This window comes from Nyctereutes procyonoides, unplaced genomic scaffold (assembly GCF_905146905.1).
Source record: "Nyctereutes procyonoides isolate TBG_1078 unplaced genomic scaffold, NYPRO_anot_genome, whole genome shotgun sequence".
Taxonomy (NCBI): Eukaryota; Metazoa; Chordata; class Mammalia; order Carnivora; family Canidae; genus Nyctereutes; species Nyctereutes procyonoides.
The window spans coordinates 80,740,611-80,759,516 of record NW_026575146.1 but is presented as its reverse complement, the minus strand read 5'-3'; the positions used below and the strand labels follow the sequence as shown (position 1 = coordinate 80,759,516).

At 53.1% G+C, this 18,906-nt stretch overlaps 1 protein-coding gene across 2 annotated transcripts; it reads left to right on the top strand.

Moving 5' to 3' along the window:
* Positions 1 to 3,850: 3,850 nt before the first annotated feature.
* KCNK6 (potassium two pore domain channel subfamily K member 6) lies at positions 3,851 to 15,579 on the top strand. 2 transcript variants are annotated; one of them, XM_055311167.1, is made up of 4 exons: positions 3,851 to 4,253; positions 10,646 to 11,041; positions 11,163 to 11,382; positions 14,949 to 15,579. In XM_055311167.1, exons 1-4 carry the CDS (start codon positions 3,932 to 3,934, stop codon positions 15,013 to 15,015), a joined length of 1,005 nt encoding a protein of 334 aa, XP_055167142.1. In that variant the 5' UTR covers positions 3,851 to 3,931; the 3' UTR covers positions 15,016 to 15,579. The 2 variants fall into 2 exon arrangements, with proteins under 2 accessions (XP_055167142.1, XP_055167143.1); XM_055311168.1 differs by lacking the exon at positions 14,949 to 15,579 and having other exon boundaries at positions 11,163 to 13,128.
* The last annotated feature ends 3,327 nt before the right edge of the window (positions 15,580 to 18,906 follow it).

Genomic DNA, 18,906 nt, shown 5'->3' with positions numbered 1-18,906 from the left:
ATTAGGGTGGCTGAGAGCACTGGGGAGCCAGGGAAGGGTGTGGAGCAAGGGGAGAGATATCCGTTTGTGTTCTCGAGGGGCTGGGTGGAGTTGTGCGGACTCTTAACTCTAACAATTTTGGTATTAAGCTGAATATTTAGAGAAGAGGGCTCCTGAGAAGTTAGGTGGGAAGAACCAGGTGTCTTTCTTTGAAGATATCTTTATTTTTTTTTAAGATTTTATTTATTTATTCATGAGAGACACACACAGAGAGGCAGAGACACAGGCAGAGGGAGAAGCAGGCTCCACGCAGGGAGGCCGACGCGGGACTCGATCCCAGGTCTCCAGGAGCACACCCTGGGCCTAAGGCGTCGCTAAACCGCTGAGCCATCCGGGCTGCCCTGAAGATATCTTTAGACATTTCCCCAGATTTATAAAAACGCTCCTGCGTGGCGACCTGGCTTCCCCCGTCTGCCAAAACCACTGTGCAGCCTCCAGCAATACACAGCACACCCAGGCACACCTGCAAGTGAGGAGCCCTAAAAATGAAGTTTCCTTAGTCTCTCTCTGTCCCTCAGTCTCCCCCTTTCTCTCCCCTTCTCTGTCTCAGGCAAAAATAATGTTAGAAGTGACTTTGAGGCAGTGATAGTTCTCCGGAAGGATGTCAGCAAGTGACCCCGTCACTGTGGCTTTCCCTTTCCTCTTCTGAGAAGTTGTCTTTTCCAGGGACCTTGAGGACTGTTCTGGTCTCTCAGTTATGAGTCCTGGCTCAGTCGCAATCCTTTTTTCATGACTGAGGTACCCCCATTCTTCCTCTGCACCTCTGGCTTAGCATCCATCCCTTGGGCTACATCACCATTTTTTCACCCTAAGCTCACCCTCTCTAAGTTCTTCCATGAATATATATGATTTTTTAAATTTATTTATTTATTTATTTACTTATTTATTTATTTATTCATGAGAGACACAGAGAGTGGCAGAGACATAGGCAGAGTGAGAAGTAGGCTCCCTGCGGGGATCCCTATGCGGGACTTGATCCCAGGACTCCGGAATCACACCCTGAGCAAAAAGGAGATGCTCAACCACTGAGCCACCCAGGTGCCCCTCTTCCATGAATATTTTGTAATATTCATAGTGTTTTATTAAGAAAGCAAGCGTTGGGCAGCCCGGGTAGCTCAGCGGTTTAGCGCCACCTGCAGCCCGGGGCCTGATCCTGGAGACCTGAGATCGAGTCCCATGTCCGGCTCCTTGCATGGGGCCTGCTTCTGTCTCTGCCTCTCTCTCTCTCTCTCTCTCTCTCTCTCTCTCTCTCTCTCTCTGTCTTTCATTAATAAATAAATTAAATCTTTTTTTAAAAAAAGAAAGCATTTTTGGCTACCTGGTGCCCTCATATTGCCCCTTGCCAGTTGTGTGACTGGACCCTTTTTCAGCCTAAATGTTCTCATCTGTTTAATGAGAATACTGTAGGAGAGGCTGAGGATTCGCTGAAAGCCCACTGTGATCACAGGACCTGGCATATTGTCAGCCTTTGATCACTGGCAGTTGCCTTTACTGTTTTTATTATCAAGTGTCCCTTCCTGTGGGTTGTCAGCCTCAAGTTGAGCTCTCCCCCTAGAACTGTCACAGCTTCTTTGAACCAGCTGGGGTGTGTCTGAGCTGGGCCCAAGCGCCACTCCGCTGCCATTCTGATGTGGTCAGGTATCCTGGCTGCCCTCCAGGAGTGCTGTTAAGGAGAGTGCTCAGTTACCGCTGCAGGGGTATGTGGAGAACAAACAGGGAACAGGGAAGAAGCCCTTTCCCCCCTTAAATAGAGGGGTGTGTCTGTGGTTCTGCTGGGGGAAGGAGACCCCTGCTCACTTCTATTTTCCCTTAAAAATAAGGATGTCTAATCTTAGACATTCCCTTCCCCAGGAAGCCCTCTTGACCTCCCTAAGCTGGATCTGTTACCCCCTCTGGGTTCCTGTGGGCGCCAGTGTCCTTTCAGTTCCTCCATCCCAGATCTGGTCACTCTGCCTGTGCTTTCCCTGACCTTCTGGGCTGTCGCTGGGTTGAAGGGCTGGAAGCCACTACCCCCACACCACCCCCCTGCGGCAGGCAAGGTCTAGAACTGTCTTGGTCACTACTGTGTCTCCAGCATCACCCACCAAGGGGCCAGGCACAAAGTGGGTGCTGAGCAAAGATTTGAGCTAAGGATCCCTACTCTGTCCATGAGGGACACCTGCCTCTTTGGTGTCCCTTATTGTGAATTATTATCATCATTATTATTTTTTAAGATTTTATTTATTTATTCATGAGAGACAGAGAGAGAGGAGCAGAGACATAGGCAGAGGGAGAAGCAGGATCTCTGTGGGGAGCCCCATGCGGGACTCGATCCCAGGTCCCCGGGATCACGATCTGAGGCAAAGGCAGATGCTCAATCACTGAGCCACCCAGGCGCCTCTATCATTATTTTTATTTAAATTTAAGTTAGTTAACGTATAGTGTATTGTTCATTTCGGGGTAGAATTTAGTGATTCCCAGTGCTCATTCCATCAAGTGCCCTCCTTAACGCCCACTCCCCAGTGACCCCATCCCTTCCTTCACCCACCTCCCCTCCAGCAACCTCCAGTTTGTTGTGTACAGTTAACAGTCTCTGGATTATTTTTATTTTATTTTTATTTATTTATGATAGTCACACACACACAGAGAGAGACAGAGACATAGGCAGAGGGAGAAGCAGGCTCCATGCACCGGGAGCCCGTCGTGGGATTCGATCCCGGGTCTCCAGGATCGCGCCCTAGGCCAAAGGCAGGCGCTAAACCGCTGCGCCACCCAGGGATCCCTATTTTTCTTTTAAGATTTTATTTATTTATTTATTTGAAAGCGAGAGAAGGCGAGAGCGGGAAAGCACAAGTGTTGGAGACGAAGAAGCAGGCTGCCCATCCAGCGGGGAGCTCAGTGCGGGGCTTGATCCCAGGACCCCGGGATCATGACCTGAGCCGAAGGCAGGCGCTCAACCCACTGAGCCACCCAGGCGTGGCCCCTCTGAATTATTTTTTAATCTTTTTTTTTTTTTTTTTTTTTTTTTTATGATAGTCACAGAGAGAGAGAGAGAGGCAGAGACACAGGCAGAGGGAGAAGAGCAGGCTCCATGCACCGGGAGCCCGACGTGGGATTCGATCCCGGGTCTCCAGGATCGCGCCCTGGGCCAAAGGCAGGCGCCAAACCGCTGCGCCACCCAGGGATCCCTGAATTATTTTTTAAAGATTTATTTATTTGAGAAAGAGAGCGCCCCCGGAGTGGGGGGGGGGTGCAAAGGAAGAGAATCTTCAAGACGTCCCCGGGGCAGAGCGCTGTCCAACCCGGGCTCGGTCCCACCACCCAGGAGATCACTACGTGAGCGCGAACCGAGGGTCCTGCGCGCCGAGCCCCCTGAGCCCCCGGGCGCCCCCTCGGTGTGACGTACACAGGCGTCCCCTCCAGGTGCGCGCAGCCCCCTCCCGCGCGCAGGACTTGGCGGGCCGAGCAAGGACTGGATTTCAGTTCGTCCCCTCGTCCCCTCAGCCTCGCGCCCCGAAATCTTAGCCACCCTGCCCGGTGGCCCCGCGGGCTGGGGGGGGGACTTCTCCGTCGGCCAGAGGGAAAGTGTTCAGATTTTCTCTAACGTCGGGAGGACGGAGGGAGGGAAGCGGCGGAACCGAGGAAGCCCCCTCCCCCCCCCCCCCCCCCCCCGCCCAACCTTTCCATCCGGTTGGTGTCCAGGATCCCGGGGCTCCGCCCCGCCCGCGCTCACACCTGGCGCTGGGGCGTGCCTCAGTTTACCGGAGGCGGGGCGCTCCGCCCCCCTCCCGCCCCTCCTCTTTTCCCTCTTCCTCTTCGGGGCGCTCGCAGCGGCGCCTCGAGCGCGGCCGGAACTGAAGCTGGGCTCGGGCGGCCGGGAGGCGGGGGCCACGTCAGCGGGGCGGCGGGCGCCATGCGGCGGGGCGCAGTCCTGGCGGGCGCCCTGGCGGCGTACGCCGTCTACCTGGTGCTGGGCGCGCTGCTGGTGGCGCGGCTGGAGCGGCCGCACGAAGCCCGCCTCCGGGCCGAGCTGGAGACGCTGCGCGAGGAGCTGCTGCGGCGCAGCCCGTGCGTGGCCGCCCCCGCCCTGGACGCCTTCGTGGAGCGGGTGCTGGCGGCCGGGCGGCTGGGGCGCGCCGCGCTCGCCCACGCCTCGGGGCCCGCCAACGCCTCGGAGCCCGCCTGGGACTTCGCCTCGGCGCTCTTCTTCGCCAGCACGCTGGTCACCACCGTGGGTACGTGAGCGCCGCCGCCCCGGGCACCCGGCGTCCGCCACATGCTCTCACCCCGGCGATCCCCTCTGGGAAGCCCCCAGCCGAGCGCTTCCCGCCAGCGGGGACCCCCCGCCCGGCCCCCTCCGCGGCCCGGGCTGCCCGCAGAGTGGCTTCCAGGGAGCACTGGGCACCCCGTTCCTCCACCCGAATCCCCGCGGAGACCCGTGTCCGTCCAGTCCTCTCTGGGGCCAGGACTCCGCTCAGAACCCCCGCCGCCCCCCGAGGCCCGCACCCCCTCTGGCCCCGGACCTCAGACACGCAGGGACCTCTGCCCTTCCCTCTGGGCCCAGACCGCCCTTCCCTCCCACAAGGTCTCCTGAGTCTCCAGATAAGTCCTTCGAGGATGCCCCTTGGGAAGCCCTACCCCAGCCTCCTCCTGACCCTGGTGCCCCACTGGGGACCCTGAATCTCCACACCTTCTCAGGGCACCTTCATACAGATTTTAGTGCCAGTACAGATCGCTCCACAAGGACCTGGGGCCCGGATCGGTGGCTTCCAGCCCCCTGGACCTAGACCACTCCCCAGCAAGGGCCCCTGTCCTCCTGCAGACCGAAGACCACTCCTCATCCTCATATTTGGAAGCAGGTAGCCCATACTCCCCAGCAGCCAGCCCTGACTGCAGACACAGGGCCCCTCCATGTTGACATCACCCCTGTGTTGGGAGCCTTCCAGGCAGGGGTTTCCTTCCAACAGGACCACCCCCACTGCCTCTGAACCCGGGGCTGCTGGGTCAGCAGCTCCCAATTGTGGATGTGTGAGAGGGACCCATCGTGGAGGGAGCTAGAGCACCCTCCAGGAAGGACCACTGACTTTCCAGCCAGAAACCCCTGAGCCAGGACTTCCACCTCTCCACCCCCAGAAACAGCTCCAGCAAAACTTCCAACACTTTCCAAAGCAGGGACTTCTCCATTAGGGGGTGTTTTTGAACCCAAGAACCCCCAGATGAGACTCTCACCACTCTCTGGACCCTGGCACCCTCAGTTAGAGCCCCAGAGCTACCTGAACCTTCTATCAGGGAGAGACCCCAGTGCCCTCCACACACACTGTTGTTGAGAGCGGAATCCCGCTTCACCTCCCACCACGGCGTGCCAGCTGAGGGACTGTGTTCTCCGCACCTGCTACCCCTGTCCTGAGACTCCCCTGCCCACCCTGGATTTCCTAAGAATGGGAATCTCCTGGGGACTTGACACCCCTCAGTCTTCTCCAGACCCACAAGTGGGACTTTTCTCTCCACCCCAGCGCTGCTCCAGCTGGCTTTGGACCCAAAATTCTCTCCTCCATCAAAGACACACCAGGTCCTCAGCACCCAGGAACCCTTCCCAGTACCCACTCATGATCATTATCATGATCATGATCATTCAACCCTTCACACTCTCAGCCAAGACCTGGGACACCCACCTCCTGCCATCATCTCCTTAGCATTGTCTACCCCCATCAGGTCCCCTCAAGCATCCGGGGGCTCAGAAGCCCCCTTGCCTGAGGATTCTGCTCCCAGTCCCATCTGTGGTCCACAAGATGCCCCCCCGGTGCCTGTCTCCTCCTTCCTCAGGACTCAGGACCTCAGGACCCCAGCCACAAACCAGGATCCATTTCAAACCAGGACAGTGGGCTCTGATTTCAGATTATTGACTTTCCAGATCCCCTTCTCTGAACACCTCCCTCCACTAAGTGGAGCCGACCTCCTCCCCACAACCCTACTCTGAAAGTCCCTTCCCCCTTCAGTGCCCAGACCTGGGAAATTCCTTTGTTGTCAGGTCCCTCTGGTCTTCCTGCTGCCCTTCTCTAGCCTCCAAACTTCCCCTTCACCTCTATGGGGGACTTGCAGTGGGGGAAAAAGGTGGGGACAGGCCCAGACTCTTAACTCCCCCTCATGTGGGAAGTAGTGGGTGGCCTAGCTTTGGGTGCCCCATTGTGTGGACCAGCAAACCAAGACCACAGGCAGCAGGACCAGATGCTTCTCACCACTCTGTTCTACACAGCTGGCTGGGCCTGCCCGACCTGCTCCTGGCCCTCACTGGGTCACATCAGCGTCTCCCTCGGCCTCCTCCCAGATCCTGGCTACTGAGAAATCGTCTCAGCCAGGACAGGTGCAGAAGCCAAACTGAAGGCAGGCACAGCTTTGTTTTGGGTGTCTGCTTAGCTGCTGCTCCTCTGGGCTTCGGTGTCCTCCCTCAGCTCTGAAATGGAGATCATAATGGTCCCTCCTTCACAGTAATAGTGAAACTTGTAGCGGATTCAGCACATAAAGCCTTTAACACAGTCAGGAGACTGGCCTTGTGAGGTAGGTACGACGTGTGGCCCTGTTTTTTTCGGCAATAGAAACTGAAGCCCAGAGAGGTTGAACACTTGGCCCAAGACCACCCAGCTAGGGAGGTGTAGAGTGGAGATTTGAACTGAGGCCATGAGGCCTCAGAGTTCTGTGCTTTTAATCAGCACATATGCTGATGAAGGGGGATACGTGTATGTCGGGTGGAAGAAAAGTTTATTCTGACACTCGTCAAAAATGGGAAGTTACTGCTAGAGGGAAGAGACTGACCTGGACTCCGAATATAGGGGAGGCAGCTGGAGATTTAGAGCTGAGGGTGGAGTGAGAGGTCAGTGGATAGAAGAATGACCAGGAGGTCCCATAGAGGGGAGGTAGATTCTTACTAAGCTAGCTTAGGATCCCTGGGAAAGCTGGGCCTAGATCAGGACGAGTGCACAGAGGAACCCGACTGATGACTGACGTTGGGTCAAGGAGGGAGTCCTCATCAGCGTGAAGTGCTGGTAATAACAGGTTTACTGAGCCTGGGTTGTCATTACTGTTGGTGAAGCCGGGAACCCTAAATGTATCTAGAGAAGCGGAAGGACCAGACGTGATTCAGAGACCTTCCCCACGGTGTTCCTGGATTTGTCATAGGCCCGTGTCTTCTGAGGAAGACCTGGGGCCTAGACTGGATCTGCGCAGCCGTACTGCAGTTAAGGCCCAAGTGGAGGAGTCAGCCCACCCGGGAGGGGAAGTGAGCATCACAGTCCTCTTAACTCTTTCCATGCCCTGGCTGGGTGCTGCGCTCTGGCCCAACCTGGGAGGATTGATGATTGTAGTTGTACTTGAGGAAAGGATTGGTTATGAGCCCATTTTGCGGTACTCAGGGGGCAAACTAAGGCTCAGCGAGGAGAAGGGATGTGGCCAAGGTCAAACAGGGAATACATGGCAAAGCCCTGACTTGGACTTGGCTCTTTGAGGTAGTCAGTGGAGGCACAAACCTCCATTCTATGAGAACTCTATAGTTTTTCTGTTTACAAGGCTTTCGAGTCATTTGCAAACCTGTCATTTCAGCTGGGCTGCTGGAGTTTCTCCATCCAAATCCTTGTAATTAATGAGGGTCAGAGCCATAAGTGATAAATGTCAGATGAACAGTTGCTTAAATAGATGAAAGTTTTATTTGTCTTTTTAAAAAAGATTTTATTTATTTAGTTGTGAGACACACAGGGGGAGGCAGAGGCAGAAGCAGCCTCTTCGTGGGGAGCCTGATGCAGAACTCGATGCCAGGACCCCGGGATTATGACCTGAGCCAAAGGCAGATGCTCAACCACTGAGCCACCTAGGTGCCCTGAAAGTTTATTTCTTACTCACATTAGAGGTTGTCAGTCCAAGACTAGAGTGGTGATGCATGGTCAGAGACCCCTGTGCTCCTCTGTGCAATTTCCATTCACAAGGTCATCTCATGGTCCAGGATGGCTGCTCAACTCCAGCCTTCGTGTCTGTGTTCCAGCCAGCAGGAGGAGAGAGGAAAGAAAGGGGATAGGCGGCTTCTTCTTCTTCTTCTTCTTCTTCTTCTTCTTCTTCTTCTTCTTCTTCTTTTTAAAGACTTTATTTATTTAAGAGAGAGAGAGCATGGGTGGAGGGGAGGGTCAGAGGGAGGAGCGTGCAACTCTCTTGGGGTTGTGAGTTCAAGCCCTATATTGGTCAAAACTGGGGTGCCTGGATGGCTCAGTTCGTTAAGCAGCCAACTCTTGATTTCTGCTCAGGACATGGTCTCAGGGTCATGAGATCGAGCCCTGCACAGGGCTCTGCACTGGGTGCAGAGTCTGCTTGGGATTCTCTCTCTCTCCCTCTCCCAGCCATGCGTCCTTTGTTTTCCCTGTCCCAGACTCCACTGGGCACCACCACTGCCTTGTCCACCCCCCCCCCCCGCCTCTTCTTCTCTGACTCAGCTACTCTTCACCTGCCCATTCTAGCAGGCTCTGGGCCCACCTCCCCCACTCATATGTGCGAGTTCTCTCTCTCTCTCTCTAAAAAAAAAAAGGGATCTCTGGGTGACTCAGCGGTTTAGCACCTACCTTCAGCCCAGGGAGTGGTCCTGGGGCCCCGGGATCGAGTTCCACATCAGAGTCCCTGCAGTGAACCTGCTTCTCCTTCTCCTGTGTCTCTGCCTGTCTCTCATGAATGAATAAATAAAATCTTCAAAAGAAAGAAAGAAAGAAAGAAAGAAAGAAAGAAAGAAAGAAAGAAAAAAAAAACTGAAACTATACCCATCGAATAGTATCTCCCATTCCCCGTTCTCCCAGCCCCTGATAACCACCGTTCTACTTTCTATTTCTCTGTACTTGCCTATTTGAAGTACCTCAGATAACTGGAATCATACGGTATTTGTCTTTTTTTATGACTGGCTTGTTTCACTTAGCGTGATGTCCTCAGGATTCATCCATGCTGTAGCATGGGTCAGAACTTGCTTTTTAAGACTAGATAATATTCCATTGGATGTACATACCACGTTTGAAAAAATATTTTACTTATTTATTCATGAGAGACACACACACACACACAGAGAGGCAGAGGCACAGGCAGAGGGAGAAGCAGGCTCCCTGCGGGGAGCCTGATGCGGGACTTGATCCCAGGACCCCGGGATCCCGACCTGAGCTGGAGGTAGACACTCAACTACTGAGCCACCCAGGTGCCCTCATACCGCATTTTGTTACCATCCACCATGGACACTTGGGTTGCTTCCACCTTTTGGCCACTGTGAATAATGCTGTCATGAACATGGACATGTCTTCCAGGCTCGGCTTTCAGTTCTTTTGAGCATATAAACACCAGGGATCCTTTGTGTAGAAAACAGGCTCAGGTGAATGCCTGCACTTGTGTGCAGTGTTTCCATATTTTCTTATTGATCACAGGGCTGAACCCGTGGTTTTTTTGGCAGGATGTTTTACTGTCAACATAGACCAGGGCCCTTACTACCCCAGTCATATCTCTGACCCTTGAGTTTTATTTATTTGTGAAAAAAAAAAAGAGAGAGAGATTTTAAATTACACCTTTCCAAAGTGTGTCAGTGTCCCCAGCACCTGAATTCCCCTCATCCTCTCTCTGTCTGCAGTGCTCACACCCACACTGACCTTCCTGTGTTTCCACAGTCCCCCAGGAGCCCAGTGGGGCTTGTTACACCCATTTTAGAGAAAGGAAAACTGAGGCTCTGAGCTAAGTTTAGAGCCTGCCCCCTTCACTGATTATTTCAACTATTGATCAAGTGCCCACCTTGTGCCAGAAACTGGGGTTACGGCAGTGAGCAAGACAGACAGAAGCCCCTGCCCTCCTGGAGTGGCAGCTAGGTGGAGAGAGGGACACTAACCAAATAAGTAAGCCATAGTATGCAGGAAGGTTGACGTGCTCTGAAAACAAACCAAAATAGAAAAAAAAAAAAAAGTTGGGCAAAAGGGTGTAACAATTTAAATAAGGTGGTGAGGGAAATCCCCAGTGAAAAGCTGACATTTCTGACATTTGAGCAAAGACCTCAAGGAAGGAAGGGAGGGAGGAAACCAGCCCTGGAAGAAGAGCTTGCCAGGGGGGTAGGAACCGCCAGTGCAAAGGCCCTGAGGTGGGAGCGCCCTGGTTGGATGGGGGGTGGGGACTCATAGATCATGAAACTTTGTCCTTTTGCTTAAATGGGATGGAGCCACAGGGGGGCTCTAGGTGGGGGAGCATCATGACCTTGCTCAGGTGTTCACAGGGTCCCTTGAGCCGTGGGGGTGGTGGGGTTGGCCATAGACTGGAGCCGAGAAGGGAGGGAGGAGGCTGCTACGCTAGACCTGCCCAGAGTGGGGCCCTGGGGCTGGGATGGGGTGACGCGAGCGGGTTTAGAAGCTACTGGAAGTTTGAGACAGCAGGATTCACTGGCAGACAGAAAGTGGGTGTGAGAGGAGAGGATGACAAGGCTCGGGCCTGAGGGTGGGGTGGGGGTGGAGGTGCCATCACGGGATGAGAGACTGTGGGAGGGACAGGTTCCAGGGTGAGATTAAGTGTCATTTAGGGTGGCCACAGACCCCCATTGGGAGGCGCCTGGCGGGCGACAGGATTTCCCCTTCTCCCCCAGGCTACGGGTACACGACGCCGCTGACCGACGCAGGCAAGGCCTTTTCCATCGCCTTCGCGCTGCTGGGCGTGCCGGCCACCATGCTGCTGCTCACGTCCGCGGCCCAGCGCCTGTCGCTGCTGCTCAACCGCGCGCCCCTGTCCTGGCTCACCCTGCGCTGGGGCTGGGACTTCCAGCGGGCGGCCCGCTGGCACCTGGTGGCCCTGCTGGGAGTCGTCCTGACCGTGTGCTTCCTGGTGCCAGCCGCCGTCTTTGCGCACCTGGAGGAGGCCTGGAGCTTCCTGGATGCCTTCTACTTCTGCTTCATCTCCCTGTCCACCATCGGCCTGGGCGACTACGTGCCCGGAGAGGCCCCCAACCAGCCCTACCGGGCCCTTTACAAGGTGCTGGTCACAGGTGAGTGGGGCGGCTGGCCGGGCACCCGGGGCAGGGAGGGGGGCACAGCCTGGGCATCTCAGGGGGGCCTGGCCCGGCCCCGTGGCTCTGAGCACCCCCCCGCCCCCCCATCTCCCCGCAGCTTACCTCTTCCTGGGCCTGGTTGCCATGATGCTGGTGCTGCACACTTTCCGCCGGGTGTGTGACCTGCACGGCCTCACACAGCTCATCCTGTTGCCCAGCCCATGTCCCGCCAGCTCCAGAGAGGATGAGGATGACCCGGTGGACGCTGTGGGGCCCCAGCCAGAACCGCACCAGCAGCTCACGGCTGACTCCCACCCTGACTACGCCTCTATCCCCAGGTAGCTGGGGCAGGCACTCCGAGGCTGGCTGGACCCGGCCTGCTCAGGGGCCCACGTGACTGGTGCTGCTATACTGGACCGGCCTCGAGCACAGGCCCGGGTTCAGGGGGGTTCGAGGGGCATTGCCACCAGCCGTCCGTCCTTCATTTTCCCTGTCCCAGACTCCACTGGGCACCACCACTGTCTTGTCCCCACCCCCCTTCTCTGACTCAGCCACTCTTCACCCACCCATTCAGGCAGGCTCTGGGCTCACACCTCATCTCGGGCACCCGATTGGTCACTATACTTTGGGTAAGTGGCTGCCCCTGTCTGAGCTTTGGTCTTCTCATCTGTCACATGGAAAGAACCTACTCACTATCTCAAACCCCCTCCTTTGCGCAGGCCCCAGGCCAGGCAGTGCTAGGGACACAGTAGTGGTTGAGATGGCCCTGGCCCCTGCTCTCATGGGTTCCTATTCCAGCGAGGAAGACAGACCTGTCCTCCCACAGTGGCAGCCCAGGACAGGCAGGGACTTCAGTGGAGGAGGCAGAGAGGTCAGCAGCGTATTAGAGAAAGTGCAGGCAGAGAGGTCAGGGCTAAGGTGGAGGAAGCTCCAGAACTGTGCCCAATCCAGCCTGCAAGGTCAGGGAGGGCTTCCTAGAAGAAAGGGTAATATCTCAGGGGAAGAAGGTGGACCTGACTTGTTTTCTTCAAGTGTCTTTATGGAGCAAGATCCGTGTGGAGAGCCTGGGGTAGGCCTGTAGAACAGAGCCCTCCTCAGCAGCCTGGCAGGCAGGAAGCTGAGACAGGACCCTGCCTGGTTCCGCATGGCACCGACGGCTCTGCTTTGAGCCGGGACACCATGGTGACAGCTGTTCCCATTTGCCGAGGACAAATTGCATAACATACACTGGGCTCTGGAGCCAGCCTGCTTGGGCTCAGATCCCAGCTCGGCTGTGTCCTGCCTCTGACCCTGGGCAGTCACTTCACCTCTGTGATTCTGAGTTTCCTCGTCTGTAGAATGGCCACAGTAACTGTAGTTACTTCAAAGATGATGCCACAGAGCCAGCCACGTTATTCTGCGATGCTTTCTTCAGCCAGGTCCTCTTCTGGGTTCTTTACGTAAGACTGATTTTCTCTTCACTGCCCCCAGATTTGCCTCCTCCCCAAGTGGCACCTGCTGCCACCTGCTGTCAGTAATGGCACCTGCTTCCATGCACCCATCTGGTGAACCATTCCCTCTACCAGGACGGGTGGGAGTTACAGAAGGGATGGGCATTTGAAGGGGGCCTGGATAACATTCAGGAAAAAAGGTCATGAGAGGCCTCCAGGCAGAAAGTACTGTGCAAGGTACTGTGTGCATAGGGAGGTAGGAAAGCATGTCGAGTGTCAGCTTCTTACAGGTTGTTTACGGTGACTGGCCTCCGGGGTGAAGGGGGGAAGGAGGGGGCGGAGTGGTGGACATAGTTGCATCTTCAGTGTCCTTAAATGACCATGTTGGGACCTTGGCCTCTTTCTTGAGGGCCCTAGAGAGCCATGGAAAGTTTCTGAGCAGGAGAGGGCTGCGGTTAGGTTTGGGCTTGAGCTGCTGTGAGGAGGTAGACTAGGTGGGGAGATTGAGGCTGTGTGCGGTTTATGGGGACTGGGGGAGTGGGGGCCGTGCTGGCACAGCCACAGAGCAGGAAACTGAGGGCCTGGGCAGGGTTAAGGGAAGGGGGGGCAGTGGAGGTCATGCTCAGGAAGCCAAGCGGACAGGCCCTGTGTAGGCCTTACAGTCTTTTTTTTTTTTTTTTTTTTAATTTTATTTTTTTTTATTTATTTATGATAGTCACACAGAGAGAGAGAGAGAGAGGCAGAGACACAGGCAGAGGGAGAAGCAGGCTCCATGCACCGGGAGCCCGATGTGGGATTCGATCCCGGGTCTCCAGGATCGCGCCCCGGGCCAAAGGCAGGCGCCAAACCGCTGCGCCACCCAGGGATCCCCTAGGCCTTACAGTCTTGAGAGGGGACAAGGCCAGAGAAAGCGAGGATGGTTGGCTGCCCCTGAGTTAGGAACCTGAGAGAATAAAACAGGTTTGAGGGGAGATGTTGAGGCTTGTTTGGCACATGGTGGGTGTGAGGGGCTAAAGGGACATTCAGAGGAAGGCGTCAGAAGGTCACAGGAAACTCAGGGCACGGCGTCAGGGTGTGGTTGAGGCTGGCGACAGGTGGGGAACGGAGGCCACGCGGGTAGGTGTGGCAGCCCTGGGTGGGAGGAAGAGAACACCAGCCTGGGGAAGTCAGCTTTAGGGTATTTATATATCGATACCAGTAAGGAAACACTTGTGATGAGCACTGGGGTTTTCTGTGTAAGCAATGAATCACTAAATTCTACTCCTGAAACTAATATTACACTACATGTCAACTGACTAGAATTTAAATGAAAACTTGAAACATTTAAAAAAGAAAAAAACTAAGGTAAGATTTGGGCTGCAAGGAACAAGATCCTGACTAGTGCTGGCTGAAACAATGAGATGATTGTATATTGCCTGTCCCCAGAGTTGGGGAAAGCTCTGGGCATGAGACCACCCACAGCTCCAGCAGGGTCTTGTGGCCCGGGGTTCCCAATCTCACTGTTTTGCCACCTTCAGCTGAAGGTTTGGCTCCACATGGGTTCTCCTCATGGCCCCAAAGTGACTGCTGTAGATCCAGGCATCACAACCAGACATGATAATTTTTAGTGCAAGAAGAAGGGTGCATCTCTTCCCAGATTGTCTCTTTGGAAGCAAGGAAACCTTTCCTCCAGAGCCTCCCTGAAGACTTCCTCCATCTCATTGGCCAAAATTGGTTTACATGCCCATCCTGAACCAATCATTGGCCAGAGTGATGGAACCACCGTGATTAACTTGGATTCCTCAGGATTCCCCCTGCCACCTGAAACTGAAGCTGAGGCTGAGATTTTGGTTTGGAGGCTGGTGAATGTGTGAACAAAACTGGACTTCTATTAGAAAGGCAGGAGGGGACGAATGGGCAGACATGGATCAATGAAGCAGTCAAGGTCATCATGTACAATTGTGTAGGTCGGGACCAACACAAGGGATTTCCGGCTGGCAGGGTGGAAACACACAGGGGCTGAAGTTCAAGGCTGAAAATGACCCAAAGGGGCTTCTTTTTCTAGTTAACATAAAGGCTCCATCTGCAGGCAGTGACCTTTCAACTGGTGTCCTCATATCAGAGAGAAGAGTTTATAAAGGAGACAGAAAAAGAGTTCCAGGGGAGTAGGAAAAACGAGAGGGTGGGGAGAATCGGTAAGGGATGAGAGAATTTTAAAGAAAATTCACCATTGTCAAAAGTCATGCTAAGAAGTCACCCAAGATTGTTTCGATAACAGTGATAAGAAAACACTTATAAAGGATTTACTATGTGCCAGGCACGGCTCCAAGCTCTTGGTGTGTAATTTGTTTAACCTCAGCAACTCTATTAGGTACACTTTCTACATTTTACAGTTGAGGAAAGGCCCAGAGAGGTTGAATAACTTGCCCAAGGTCACGCAGGAAGTGCAGAACTGGGATCTGAGCAAAGTTTTGTTTGGTCCCCTTGTCCCACAGGAGCTCAGAAATCTCTGTCGTCAGCCTCCCAGCCTTCCTGGCTCCTCACGGTTGTCCTCGCTGCTAACGTTCACAGCTGGTTGGGGGAGACGGTCGCTTCTCACCTTGCAGGTGGTGCCTGTGTGATCTGGCTTCTGCTCCTCACTGCTTCTTCCAGATTCCACTAGAAAAAGAAACCAGGCCCTATTTAATTCAAGTCACGGGTCGGGGGGGGGGGGGAGTGCAGGCTAAAAATTCAAAAGGTACAAAAGAGTGTCAGTGGAAAGTCCAGTTTTCTCCCACACTCAGGCTGTGTTGACTAATTTCTCAGGGCTTCCGGGCAAATAACAGCAGTATGTTTGTGCATGTGTGTCATTTATTTTTCCTTCATTCTGCTCGAGTAGCATCGAGTATGGGAAGGTGGTTACAATCACAGACCCTAGAGGCAAAGTCCCTGGGTGTAAATCTGAATGCTGTCACTCCCAAGCTCTTGGCTTTGGGCAAGTGATTTTACCTCCCTGTGCCCAAGTTTGTTAATCTGTAAAATGGGATGATAACTGCACCTACCTCATGGAGTTGTTAGAGAATTTAGCAACTAATATCTGTAAACCTCTTAGACTAGTGTCTGGTACTCAATAAATTGTTGACTAATTATTTTTTAAAGATTTTATTTCTTCATGAGAGACACACAGAGAGAGGGGCAGAGACACAGGCAGAGGGAGAAACAGGCTCCATGCAGGAAGCCTGATGTGGGACTCGATCCCGGGACTCCAGGATCACACCTGGGGCTGCAGGCGGTGCTAAACCACTGTATCATCGGGGCTGCCCTTGTTGACTAATTATTATCCTCATTTCTGCACATTATACATTATAGAAGATACATATATTGTATGTATCTTACATTATATAATAAATATATAATACACAGATATACAACTTTTTAAAAAGGTTTTATTTGAGACAGCATGAGCAGAGGGCGAACTTTTTTTTTTAAGATTTTATTTATTTATTCATGAGACACACACACACACACACACACACACACACACACACACACACAGGCAGAGGGAGAAGCAGGCTCCATGCAGGGAGCCCAACGCGGACTCATCCCAGGTCTCAAGGATCAGGCCCTGGACTGAAGGTGGCGCTAAACCGCTGAGCTACCCGGGCTGCCTCAAGAGGGAGAACGTTGTATAGGATATATATGTATATACATATGCAACATATATATAAGATACATATTATATAAGATATATATATACAGATACATAGATATACAACTTTTATTATTTTTTTATTTACTTATGATAGTCACAGAGAGAGAGAGGCAGAGACACAGGCAGAGGGAGAAGCAGGCTCCATGCACCGGGATCCCAATGTGGGATTCGATCCCGGGTCTCCAGGATCGCGCCCCGGGCCAAAGGCAGGCGCCAAACCGCTGCGCCACCCAGGGATCCCGATATACAACTTTTTTTTTAATTTTTAAAAATTATTTATTTATGATAGTCACACACAGAGAGAGAGAGAGAGGCAGAGACAAGGCAGAGACACAGGCAGAGGAAGAAGCAGGCTCCATGCACCGGGAGCCCGACGTGGGATTTGATCCCGGGTCTCCAGGATCGCGCCCTGGGCCAAAGGCAGGCGCCAAACCACTGCGCCACCCAGGGATCCCCCCGATATACAACTTTTAAAAAGTATTTCATTTATTTATTTGAGCGAGAGAAAGCACAAGCAGGGGGAGGGGTAAAGGGAGAGGGAGAAATAGACTCCCTGCTGAACAGGGAGCCTGATGTGGGACTGGATCCCAGGACCCCAAGACCACATCCTGAGCCAAAGGTAGATGCCTAACTGAGCCACCCAGGTGCCCCAGATATACTACTTATATATACTTTTTCTAGTACTATTCTCATTTCTGCCTGCACCTTGCTTTTTTTTTTTTTTTTAGATTTTATGCATTTGGGGCGCCTGGGTGGCTCAGCAGTTGAACATCTGCCTTTGGCCCAGGGCATGATCCTGGAGTCCCGGGACCGAGTCCCACATCAGGCTTCCTGAATGGAGCCTGCTTCTCCCTCTGCCGATGTCTCTGCCTCACTCTGTGTGTGTCTTTCATGAATAAATAAATAAAATCTTAAAAAAAATTATGTATTTATTTGAGAGAGAGGGAGAAAGAGCATACAAATTGGGGAGAGGGAGAAACAGGGTCCCTGCAGAGTAGGGAGCCCAATGCAGGGCTCAATTCCAGGACCCCAGGATCATGACCTAAGCTGAAGGCCGACACTCAACCTACTGAGCCACCCAGGCACCCCATGTTGACCTTGCTTTTATCACCAACCCAATATAATTAGGAGATTGTTCCAGAGACACACAAATAGATTTCTTTCTTTCTTTCTTTTTTTTTCACAAATAGATTTCATATCCTTTTTTTCAGTCTGCAGTGCCTCCTTTAGGACACACATCTCAAATTATTTCAACATCTCACTAATGGACATGTGGGTGGTTGCCAATCTTGCTGGCATAAATGATGCTGCAGGGTGCACCTTTGCATCAAGATAGGAGCGAATTCCTTTTTATTTATTTATTTATTTATTTATTTATTTATTTATTTATTTATTTATGACAGTCACAGAGAGAGAGAGAGAGGCAGAGACACAGGCAGAGGGAGAAGCAGGCTCCATGCACTGGGAGCCCGACGTGGGATTCGATCCTGGGTCTCCAGGATCGCGCCCTGGGCCAAGACAGGCGCTAAACCACTGCACCACCCAGGGATCCCGATAGGAGCGAATTCCTAAGGGGAGGTGGGGGTGTGTGTGCCACGAGGATACCAAAGTCTCTCTGACTCTGTTCATGAGTCTAGAAGGGCTCAGGTACTTAGCTGGTGGGTTTCTTCTCTCAGATGAAGTCACTCCTCCATGACCTGTGGGGCTGGAGCCAGCTGGGGTGGGCCGGCATAGACTTCCATCAACTGTTCATTTACACAGAACACCTCTTCTGTGCTGTGTTGGACAGAGTTAGAAACAACAGTGATGGAGAAAGCTCTAGGCCTTGTCCTCACGGATCCTGTGATTCAGTGGGAAACAGTCATGGCCTAGTGTGTTCAGGGAAGGGATGGGATCGATTGTATATTACAGACAAAACTCCAGGTAAGGAAAGTGGTCAGCCAAGTAGACAAAGTAAGGAGTAGTGTTCCAAAGGGTGTTACTGCATGTACACAGCCTGGAGGGGAGAAAGAACAAGCCTGATCAAGGATATTCAAGTCCCTCCATGAGACTGGGCTGTAGACCATGCAGGTCTAAGGGAGACAGGAGATGAGCTGGGTAGGAAGGACAACTGGCAGGAGATTGTGCAGGGCTCTGGAAACCAACTGGCTATTTACCTGAGGTCCTAGGGGTACACAGAAGGCTTTTTTAAATTTTATTTTTTAAAAGATTTTATTTGTTTATTCATGAGAGACACAGAGGCAGAGACACAGCAGAAGGAAAAGCAGGCTCCCTATGGGGAACCTAGTGCAGGACTAGATCCCGGGACCCCAGGTTCACGACCTGAGCCAAAGGCAGCTGCTCAACCATTGGGCCATCAGGCGCCCCCAGAAGGCTGGTTCTCAAGGTGTGGTCCCCAGACCATCAGTATCAGCATCACCTGAAAACTTGCCAAAATACAGCTTCTGCGGCCCCACCTCTGACTTGCTGAATCAAACTCTGGGAGGTGGAGCCCAACAACCTGTTTCAACAAGCTCTAATGCACCTTAAAGTCTGAAAATCACGGATGTAGGGTAAAGTCAGCTTTGCCGTTGATCAAGAAGTCATGGCCTGAATCCTTAACTGTTAGGCATCAGAATAAAAACGAAAAGTATTGATCTACTGAATATTTATTTCCGCCAGGCACGCCTCACGTGTTATAGACTCCACACAACCCTGTGAGGTGGTTGCTTGTGGCCCTGGTTCATAGGAGGAGGGTGGTAAGCCGCTGTCAGATTAATTCC

Coding starts and splice junctions, on each gene's coding strand:
- KCNK6 (XM_055311167.1), top strand. CDS start 3,932: ATGCGGCGGGGCGCAGTCCTGGCGGGCGCCCTGGCGGCGTACGCCGTC. Junction 4,254..10,645: donor CACGCTGGTCACCACCGTGG/GTACGTGAGCGC, acceptor CTTCTCCCCCAG/GCTACGGGTACACGACGCCG. Junction 11,042..11,162: donor TTACAAGGTGCTGGTCACAG/GTGAGTGGGGCG, acceptor ATCTCCCCGCAG/CTTACCTCTTCCTGGGCCTG.